General features: G+C 35.5%; 1 protein-coding gene and 1 pseudogene across 1 annotated transcript; both read right to left on the reverse strand.

Moving 5' to 3' along the window:
- Positions 1–2,645: 2,645 nt before the first annotated feature.
- On the reverse strand, positions 2,646–5,468 carry LOC128213613 (uncharacterized; annotated as a pseudogene).
- A 306-nt stretch (positions 5,469–5,774) lies between these two features.
- Positions 5,775–8,574, reverse strand: LOC128222692 (phosducin-like protein). The gene is made up of 2 exons (XM_052931786.1): positions 7,957–8,574; positions 5,775–7,444 (listed from the first exon to the last, which is right to left on the reverse strand). The coding sequence occupies exons 1-2, from the start codon at positions 8,253–8,255 to the stop codon at positions 6,865–6,867; spliced, it is 879 nt and encodes a 292-aa protein (XP_052787746.1). The 5' UTR covers positions 8,256–8,574; the 3' UTR covers positions 5,775–6,864.
- Positions 8,575–12,028: the final 3,454 nt, after the last annotated feature.

Consider the following 12,028-nt stretch of genomic DNA (forward strand, 5'->3'; position numbering starts at 1 on the left):
TGAGTAGTATAGCTCTCCTTATTCTTCGAATAGTCGAGCTAAAAATTAGTTAAAAAATTAACAAAAACCCAGATGTGACAAAACTGGGTTTTTAATGATTGGAACAAGAGATTCAGTTTCAACTGCTTTCTTCCATTTTTTGTAACAGAGACCTTGATCCTTGAGGCCCCAAACACAATCCCATGGAAGTCCTTTATAAACTCTTCCTACATATCAAGATTGGTCACAGTATGTCAGCCATATCTAAAGTTATTTCCTACCAACCTTTAATCTATTTATAATAACAGTGACCTTGACCCTATGGGGCCAAAAGGCAATCCAATGAAAGGTCTCAATAAACTTGTCCTATTCACCAAGTTTGGTCACACTATGTCAACCATTGCATAAGTTATTCAGTACTAACCATTTTTAGCAACATTGACTTTGACCATAACTCTTGGGGCCCGAAACATAATCTCACGAGAGGTCTCTGGAAAAATCTTCATATAATTATCTTAAGTTTGGTCGCAATATGTCGACCCTTACTTAAGTTATTCAAAACTAACCATTTTTCTATAAATAGTAACTTTGACCTTGACCTTGATGCCAGGGGCCTGAAACGCAATATCATGAGAGGTCTCCATAAACTCTTCCTATGTACCAAGTCTGGTCACCATATGTCAAACCTAGCTAAAATTATTTGATACGTTAGGTAACTTTGATGCTGCTTTCCCACCGGCCTGCTTGAACAATCCTGCAAGTCATTCTAATAAATAGTTTTCCCTTTGTGAAAACCTGATTAAGAAAATAAAAATGCGCCTGTCAAAAAAAAAAGTCACTCAAGGGCCATAATTTGTACTTAGGGTTAAAATGGAGTTATGTAACCTTGTTGTAAGATGGTCGTCAATAATTCTGCAAAGTATCAAGTCGATTAAGTGTAGGGTATAGAAGTTTTTTTTATTAAAATCCCAACTTGCCCTAAAACTTTAACTTGCCCTAAAACTTTAACCTTAGTCAATAGTCAATCAGGGGCCATAACTTTTATCAAGGATAATATTGAGTTATGTAACCTCATTATGTTGTGGTCTCGAACAATTGTGTGTAGTATTAAGTCAATTGAATGAAGGATATAGAAGTTATTAATAAATATCCCAACCTGCCCCAAAACTTTAACCTAAGTTCCATAGTCAATCAGGGGTCATAATTTGTATAAAGGATGAAAATTATGGAGTTATCTTACCTCATTATGTGATGGACCTGAACAACTGTGTGAAGTACAAAGTGAATTGAATGAAGGGTATTAGAGTTATAAGTGATAATCTCAACTTGCCCTAAAACTTTAACCAGACGCCAACGCAAGTAGTAAAGCCCTCAATTATTCTTCAAATAGTCGAGCTAAAAAGGTGTCAACAATGTTTTAAATAGGTAATATTTTTGAAAAAGTATTTACAAAAGCCGTTTCTAATTTCGTGCAGACAATTACAACAAGTGAGATGGATTTGAGCACTTTATTGTCCTGTGTAGAAGCAAGCACAGATCATATCACTGACAAATAAATCATTTCCGTGATCATAATAATTAATGATTTTTGTAATAAGAAAATAAATATCCGCTGTATCAAAATTTAATGAAAGGACCAAACTAATTCTTTTACAATATATTCATACTTCTGCTTAAAAAAATAATCTGTAATTCATGATGTACATCAAAATGCATACAACAATCTCATACTACAACGAAAAAGGATCATAAGTTAATATTAAAAACAATACTATGGCACCAAAATCATGTGCAGTAACACTCTTCTGTTTTTCTCAGTAAACCAAACTAGCACATCTCAACAAATTGTATAAACAGTAATTGGACCATATTTATACATCCAGATTACATTTTTCCCACATAGGTGTTTCGAACCAATATCAGAAACAGTTACGGGATCACCAACAACATATATTTGCACCAAAACACCAAAAATTGCTTATAACAAGAGGCGCCTTTAATGGCACACTCCAGAAGTCATCATAATAATGTTGTGGATGTTAACGGCACCAGTACATTCATCTATGAAATAGTCCTGATGATGATATAAGTCGAACAAAGCGCCTTCAATGGCACACTCGAGAAGTCATCATATTAATGTTGTGGATGTTAACAGCACCAGTACATTCATCTATGAAATAGTCCTGATGATGATATAAGTCAAACAAAGCGCCTTCAATGGCACACTCCAGAAGTCATCATATTAATGTTGTGGATGTTAACAGCACCAGTACATTCATCTATGAAATAGTCCTGATGATGATATAAGTCGGAACAAAGCGCCTTCAATGGCACACTCGAGAAGTCATCATATTAATGTTGTGGATGTTAACGGCACCAGTACATTCATCTATGAAATAGTCCTGATGATGATATAAGTCAAACAAAGCGCCTTCAATGGCACACTCGAGAAGTCATCATATTAATGTTGTGGATGTTAACGGCACCAGTACATTCATCTATGAAACAGTCCTGATGATGATATAAGTCAAACAAAGCGCCTTCAATGGCACACTCAAGAAGTCATCATATTAATGTTGTGGATGTTAACAGCACCAGTACATTCATCTATGAAACAGTCCTGATGATGACATAAATTGAGCAAATATTTTAGAATAATAATTTCCTCAAACGTCAAACAAATCTGATGTAAGCAATGTTACATGATCATATACACTATCTAGTGGGTACATGTCTTCAAGAAACGTGAGCTGGAAGGCACTGCGCTATCTCAAGTTCTCGTAGTACCGAAGAATGTAGAGATAGTCTTTGAGGAGGGCTCCTTCCTTATAAAGCAGGGCCCACCAGACACTGTAGCCTAGCACACAGTCTGCAGCTGTAAACCTTGAAATGAAGTACATGACATTTTTTAGTTAAAGAACATCAGAGAAACTGAGGGTTTGCAACAATGAAAATATTTATTACAGCATTTGCTGTTTTTATTTGATCAAGTGAATGCCTATAACACAGCTGAATTGTGATAGTATGATATGAATTGGTTAATTTGAATGGAATAATAAAGATAACACAGTGAACATGGATCAAGTTCAAGTGTTCAAGTAAGAATTAAATACATGTTATATAATTGAAATACCAGTACTATTTTAACTCACTAGGTTATACATGTGACAAAAACATCACCAGCAGAAAAGCTTGCCTGTTATTTTCATTCAATCAAGGGGCATAACTCAATAATTATTAAAGCAAGTTATGTTTTTCTTTGTGTAGCCACAGGTTACATATCGATGGCACCATTTAAAAATGCCGAACTTACATTTTTGTACTTTTTCAGGCGATACAAAAAACAATATAAAATGTCATATACAATGACATGTAGGTTCAGGTTTTTCTGCAACTTCTACTGACCAGTAAACTCAATTTCTATTGGCTGTTGAGTCCGGTGTTTTCAGAAAAGGCGGCAAACTAAAATATGTTAATAAAACGATGAAAACCCTGAAATAGCAAAAAATGTAGGTTCAGCTTTTTTAAATGGTGCAATCGATGAGTTTAGTTCCATGTGAATATCCCTGAGCATTTATGAGTAATGGCCAAGGCTAAAGTTCTGGCATCATCATCTGCCAACAATTACTCAGGAGCTTTCAAAATAACATGACCTTTTCTATAATAAATCTGTCAATATAAGATTTTTTAACAGCTGTAGCTTGAAGTCAATAAAATCCATTTGATCGAATATAAACAGGGTTTCCATTAAGAAATTGAAACTGGAAGTATGAATATCCTGCCCATCAATTTTTGAAGTTTTTCACTGAAGTGTGGAAGTTTAAGTCTCCTGAATATAATATCCTTTTCCACTATTTTTCATCTAGTATGTTAAAAAACTGATTTGCAATTTTGACATGCCAAATTCACAGACTTATATTAGTTCACTTAACTTCAAGACAGAATTTTGACCATAAAAGTAATATTCACACAAGGTTTCGATTTTTTGAACTTCTTCAAAAATTATGGAAGTTTTTGCACTTCCAAGGAATCAATTCTGAAAGTGTTAAACCATTTCGAGTGAGTAATATACTTCAAAACTTCTTTTGGCTTAAGGTTACTCATATAACACTCACAATAGATTACCATTGCACCGCAATCTCACCTGTCTCCACAGATGTACTCTTTATCCTCCAAACATCGCGAGAGGTATCATGCATCCACATGGAACTTGGTCAACATTTTTTTAACAAGCCGAGATTTACGGCCCTTGGCCAGCTTTAACTGCATGAGGAGTACTACCAGAATCGCATCCAATGTGGTGCATGTATACAGTATCGAGCTGAAGTGGGAAATGAGAAACTCATTTGGAAGTTATGTACGGTAAGGCTTATAATGTATTATCAACCTTTATTGGTCATGGGTTTATTGATAATATATATCCATGAAAAGCACCCAATAAGTGCAGAAATCTTACCAATTAAACAAAAATATTGATGGCTTGTATTCACTACAGTAGGTATTATACATTAAGTACTTAGTTATATAATATAATTATGTGTTGTAGTTCCAGATAACGTAAAATTTGTAAAAAAGCTACCAGCACAATGCATTTATAAAAGATGAGAAAATCAGTTGCAAGTAGTGCATATCATTTTACTTACTTGTAATGAGCCTCCTTGTCTTGCTCTGGCCCAAGTTTTCCATACAACTCAGCCAGGTACAGACATATGGCGCCCGACTCCACGATCGTTGTCCCATGATATATGTCGCCTCCGTTTACCTCCAGACAGGGGACCATTCCATGTGGGTGGATCTTTCGATAAGCAGCTACTTTCTTGGGGTCAAGGTCATGGAGGTTTATGTCGATGATATCAATGTCCTTCCAGGCTTCAAGTTCTTGTGTAAAAACATAAGATGTGAGAATGTGGAAAGGCTAGATCAGTGTTAAAATGCTCATAAAAAAAGCACATATATGTCTAGGCTGATTCCCGGCCAGGGTGTAGGTCAGTTTGATTTTTTTTGACTAGTGGGTTTCCAGTATTACTTCTCTTTCCGCCACAGTATAAGACTACAGTCTAACAAAACATCATGCCAACATCAATAACTATTGTTAATATAGTTGTTGACAATTGTAAATTATTGTATTAATGTGTTAAAACTAAACTTAAGAATAATATCTCTGTAGATGAAAATAGGGCTGAAATTATACCTGTATTACCACATGATCAGCAGACATAAAAGGACAAGTTATTTAGCCAGAAAGGTTGGATCCTGCTACCTATTACATCTACATTATTACATGTTACTTTCAATGTGTATTGTTTATATTATTGAGAGTTTAGTTTCATATGGATGTCCTAACACTTTCTTTAGTTTCCATGACACTGCCTTCCAATAACATGCAGTGCTCCAGCTAGGCTTAAATAGTAGGGTGGGGCACCTCGCTGCCCTTTTACAGCACCCTGCTGCCTTTTGACTACACCCTGCTGTGTACTTTTGTTTGACATGGTCAATTTTTAGAAATGAGTATACAAAAATAAATATACATAATTTTGACGCTGGAGTTAAGATAACAGCTAAGGTATCCATAACAAACTATTAGTAATGATAGTAGTTACAACACCTACACAATAAGAATTGATCATTGGCCATTGAAAAGGCCCCATTAAGACTCATTCAATGCACACCAAAATGCCCTTTCTGATCTAGCACCCTGCCATTTTAAAATCCTGGCTGGAGCACTGACATGGAATACAATAGTGTATTCATTCAAATTATATCTAATGAAATAGCAAAACAAACTAAAAGAACAGTCCATTGATATATCAGTTTATTTTAGACTTAATTATCAATCCTGAACACATCAATGCACTGATTATCCTGTTTTTAAATAGTTTGTTCACATGACGTTTTCTCAGAAATTTCAATAAAGGAATTTTTCTGCAAAGAAAATGAAAAAAACGCATCAAATTTACAGTATTTTGATATTAGTTCAAGCAATAAACTGAGACAGTGCACACCATATCAAACAAGATTGTCTATTTAATATTTATATATACAAGCATATAAAAACTATAATGCTACAACACTTTGTCACTGTATATATGACCTTTATATAAATACATGTATGTAAAAGTTATGTATTTGTCAAAATAACTAAATCAAAATATCTGGAAGCATGATTAAATGCCTAAAGGAAATGACAGAAATGAATGACATCAAAATGTGTAAGGATAAGATATTTCTTTCATTTTTAATTAAACTTCTATTTTTGTGGAGATTCAGGTATGCTTATATCACATGCAGATGTAGCCATATCACTCATCAACTTGGTGTATGTTCTCATTTTTCTAAAAATCACCAATATTATAGACACTCTTTTATTGGGTTATCTCTCTGCTTTGTGTAATAAGCAAATATGCTCCTTTAAAAGAATAAAACTGTATTAAATAGAAAGACTTAATGGTGATATTGATAATTGTTGTCTCAAGATACTTTAAAAATAATGACAACAACTATATTTATTGTAAAAGGGAATATAAAAAAATGTCCACTTATGAAAACAACTTCACTTGACATCATCGGGATAGCTGTTTAGCTGTACCTCGCTGTTTATAAAAGTATAACTACACCTAGCAAAATCAAGGCAAAATATTTAGCACTTTAAAGGAATAGACTTTGACAAAATATACATACATAAATACAACTATTTTCTAAAATGAATGGTTTATGTACAGAGAACACATATTTTTCAATCCCGCTCATTCATTTAATATTTATACAAATTCAATTCATAAATTGTATTTCTATCACTCTGCTGCATAAATGCATAAAGTTCATTCATTGTTGAATTTATTTGTTTTTATCAAAATAAGAAGTCTGAACATAATCACAGAGAACATCTTAGTCAATATCAAAGTCATCATCTTCTGGCAAGACAGCTCTCACTTCCCCAGTGGTTTTATCTCGGATGCAAGTATTTTCAAGGACAGGAAGCATCCCATGCTCTTGTAGAAAACTTTCCACATCAGTCGCATAAAAATCTTCCCCAAACTCATCTGAAAGTCTGATATAATTGCCGATCAACTCGCCTCCCTTATAGATAAGCAAAGCTGGCACACCAGTACTGGAAAACTTCCTGCTAAGCTTAGCTTCTGTAGCTTTAATTCTACAGAACTTGATGTTGACATACTCCTTGGCAAGACATTTAATACATCCATCCATAGACCTGCATGCTTCAACATTGTCCTCGTATACATGAACAATGACCTTCACAGTCTTCTTTTCATTGTCAATTTCATTGATGAAACATGACTTATCCAGCTGTATAACTTGGCCAAACTTTGGTGAGTTTTCAAGAACTCTCCTCATCTCTTCTATGCGCTTCTGTCTGTACTTTTTCAGGAACTCATCATCAAATTCTTCCAGATCTTGCAGGAATTCTTTGTCTTTCTTTTTTTCTTCCTCATCGTTCAGATGTGACCTGAAACATAGCACATTTCACTTTAACCATAACTATCATTTAATTTGATATTTTTTATTCTTTGTAGATGATTCAAAGTTTGTGACAACTTGTGCAAATAACATTCAATTTATGAAAGTTGAAACCTACCATCAAAATTAATGCACCAATCAAGTGTAACCACGGTCCTCCTAGGTCCGGGAAAAAAGCAAGGACTTTGCCTTTTGGTCAAAGACAAGCACAGGTAAAATTCCTGCCCTGTGGGCATGAACTGCTGGTCAAATCCCCGCTAAATGCCCCCGCACCCCAGGGACTCTAGGTAAGGCCCATTCCCCACTTTTTTGGGCACGAAGACAAAACCACCGCATTCACCCAGCACGGCAGGGCCATAAGGAAGGTTAATACAAGGCCCATTTCCCCCGGCTCTCCCCAGTATAACCCGGACCTGGGGGGGCCATGGTTACAATTGACTGGTGCATAATTTTCAAGGTTTATGGTAAAACATATCTAAAATTGATGTATAAAATTAATACCTGCAAGTTAACTGCAGTTTTTTCATCATTGCCTGCCTTTCCCTCTCTTGTTCTTCTCTCTGTTCAGTCTCTAGCCTCTTAAACTCTCGCCAATCATTGAGGACACCTTTCGGACCTGTATTAGTGCTGCTGCCCGTGTAGTCTTTGCTTTTCTCATCGGGGATAAATGTTGGTGCTTTGTCCACTGGTCGACTCTCACTTTTTTCATCACTTGAGTCATTTTCATTTTCATCTTCACTGCTACTACAGTAGTTTTCGACTTTTTCACCTAACAGTCTATCATCGAGACTTAAAGCCATGATAAAGTATTGTTTTAAGTTTTCAAATTCGCTATTTTGCCGTGACCAATATGCGGAAATTATAATAATAAGTTGAATTAGTTATTTCCCTTTGTTACAAAATTGTCACTTACTTCGACCAAAAACTCACACGCTATTAGCCACTCGCAGCGCATTGAACGAAATGGTCCGTACACATTAAGTGTCATATATGGTCGTTTTCATGTATTGTACTTCTCTTTCGGAAGAAAATCCATTTAATCAACGCTAAAGCAAGAAACGAACCAGCTAAACATTGGGCATTTTGTATGTAAACATCAAAGGTGATCCGAATGTTCTTGTCAAAACGTCCAACTGACGTTTGAAACGGGTAACAGCTCGAGACTGGAATGTGTCAGTTTTACACTTAAAGATGTAAGTTGTGGGGCATAGTATACAGCCAGAATGCCTCGTATCCCTAGCTATATAGCTACCCTGGTTGTATAACGTGCGCCAGTTGTATAACATGTACAGCACAGAAAGCACCAACTTGTGTACAGAATAGTTAGTATTGTCACACATGTGCGGGGGTCGAACCCTGAGTTGACAGTCAAATGTGTTACTACTAGACCACGGATCCGACATTTTACACGGTTGACACAACCAGCTGCGAGATGATATTTAAGTTTTATGCATATCATCACTTTTACGGTTAGTTTCATGTTGGCGAAAAGAGGTGTGATAAAGATCTATGAATATCACCATATGTATACATGTGTTACATTTTTAATGATATACAAGGGGGGGGGAGTAATTTAGTTTCATGAAAACATTTGGTTCTAAACAAAATGGCGGATTTGTAAGAAAAGGCACCGACAATCTTTACCTGTCCAATACCGAGCAAAGGCTTTAGCAATGGAAATGAAATTAAAAGAAAATACATCTGTTTTCATGACAATGGTGAATGGACACTTCTTATAAGTTGAAAACAAGTTGTGCATTTTACATATAGTTTGACTCCAAATGATGTGATATCATTACGGCATTGTCACGGTGAAGGAATCGTTGTATCAAAAGCAGTAACATGCAGCACATACCATGCTTTGGAAACATTTAATTGGACAGGGGAACATCTTAGAGAGTTTTAAGGTCAATGCTGTGCCAAAAAGTTGTACCCCATCCATCCAGCTCTGATATGTACATACAGTGTCGGAAAATGACAATACTATAAGTGGATGAAAAAAAATCTCCTCTTCGTGAAGTCCCGTGTCGCACCAGTGTATCAAAGTGATAACTACAATATTGACATTCAAAAATCATTAAACACCGTTATAATAATATGATATCATAAACAAAAGTTAGTGAATGCTTTTGTGTCAAAAAGTCAACAGTACCCTATTAATAATGGCTTGTGGCTTTATGGTGATTGCAGCTATTTTAAGAAAGATATTTGCATTTTCGTACCGAGGTAATGAATATAACCCATGATTTTCACTAAAAGACGGAGGGGGTAATAACGGTCCAGTTGTCGCGATCCGTCTTATACACTTGCTACTGAAGTTTGCCCTTGATCAGGACAACACAACTGCAGTGACGCAGTTTTAAAGCGTGACCCTAGAAATCGAAAAGAAGACTGAGTATAGCAATGTAGAAATAATGAGTCTGGTAACAGACTCGGACTTGAGACCATTCATTATAAGGGATGCCAAGGAAACCCGACAGTTATTTTATAAACACAACTAATACAACGGCTAAAATAATAGGTTCTAGCAATCAATGAGCAATGACCAAAACATGTTTGCTGGTGCTACTCAGGCTCCAGAATGTGAAACATCGCGTATATAGCTGTCTTTTCAACAACATTGATGTTCAGTAAATATCTCAATCAGCAGGTAGCAGCAAATCACACTGGCAGTTTAGCATAATAACATGTCGGTCTGACATAATAACAAAAGTCATGCGAGTTAAACATAATCATATGTCGGTTAATAATATGCTTGTAAGACATCATTACATGTCAGTCAAACACAACAACATGTAAATTATATAACAAAAATATAACATGTCAGTATGACATAATAACATGTCAGTCTGACATAATAACATGCCATTTTGACATATAATATTTCAGTTCGACATATAATATTTAAGTAAGATATAATAACATGTCAGTTTGACATACAAACATATATATTATGTCGGTTAGATATAATAGCATGTCAGTTAGATATAATCACGTGTCGGTTACAAATGATGCCAAAAAAAATAATACCTGTGTTTCCGGTGACATGGCGAAAAAAAAATAGGGTCGGTCGGTCGGGATACAATACTCGTTTATAAGTCACGATCGGTTTTTAGAAATCAAATCCAGCACTTCAATTTCTACAGATCTGTGATAATGTCCTACCCTAACAGTCAATTATCAACTAATTTGTTAATTTGCATGAGGAAAATCGCCGATTTTCTTGTCAACTGTGAGCTCCTTAAACTAGGCCTTCAAGTGGAGGTAGGTTAAAAATAGAACAAGTGAACGCGGATATGGATTTATTTGACTTATCTTATTTTCGTACAATCAAAGTTTCATTCATATTTATAGTGAATTCAAACATTTCGGTCATTGTTATACGATTCCCAGACGTATTGTATTTTCTTACCAGCCCAGGCGAAATCTTGGCAATCAAATGGGATCGTACGGTATCCGACTGACCGAATTAAATACAAACCATAGCCAAGCGCCATTGATATTATCACCGCTCGTGCACTGAGGTCACAAATAGTACCGTTTGATCTGCAGCCGACACATTCCAACAAATGAGTCGTTAACTTTCGAAGGTTTTTAATTGGATCTCAGTTGATGGGACTTATTTTTAATAAGGCGAAATAAATAACCATTGATAATTGCGGATAAATTAATGTAACGATTAGTGAAATGTATATTGGAGCCTGGCAAGTAGCCTGCATTAGATGGAGCAAAGCTTAATCGTAAGAAGCCTGCATGATATACGCAATGCATAATCGTAAAAAGAAAGTTTTATTTTGGACATGAATAAATAACACCGCGAGCTATAATCCTATTTTTTTTTCATTTTAAAGACTGCAAAATATGTCTCTTGTGATTAACCACGTGTTTGGACCGTAAACATGCGGTTGCCAATTTGAAGATGTCGGACAGGGTTCGCCGCCCTCCGCCATTTTGTATTCCTGTTGACATAGCGTCTCGGTAATACATAATAAGGAATGAAAGTTTATTCTCCGGGTACATAGAAAGACAAAGAACGAAAATAATGACGATATATTTAAAAAAAAAAAAAAAATACGATAGAATTTTTTTTTTACTTTTATGTCTAAAAAAAGATTAGGGTCGGCAAGGAAAAAATAGGGTCGGTCGGGTCACCGGAAACACAGGTAATTTTTTTTTTTTGCCTAATTAAAATTAGACATCATATATTTTCATTCAGCATGTATGTTAGACATAATAGCATGCCAGTTAGACTCAACAGCATATATGTCTCAACATAAGACAGTTGTGTCGTTCGTGAGGTGTAGGTCTTGATAAACATGTGCGGCCTGTCAGTGGTAACACATACATGTAGTTTGGTACGAAGTTTCATGTGAACATTTTGAACGGTTTTAGGTATGGTTAATGTAAGGTTCTTTTTTGCAGGTCGACACCAAAAAGACGACCAAAAACAGAAACATACGAACAAAAAACCTAGTATCTATGTAGTTTACATATGGTTTATTAATACAACTGTATCTCCACTTCACACTATATCCACCTCCTTTTTTTCTTTTCGGTCCCTGTAGGTGGCTTC

The sequence above is a fragment of the Mya arenaria genome, chromosome 2 (assembly GCF_026914265.1).
Source record: "Mya arenaria isolate MELC-2E11 chromosome 2, ASM2691426v1".
In the NCBI taxonomy this organism is placed as follows: domain Eukaryota; kingdom Metazoa; phylum Mollusca; class Bivalvia; order Myida; family Myidae; genus Mya; species Mya arenaria.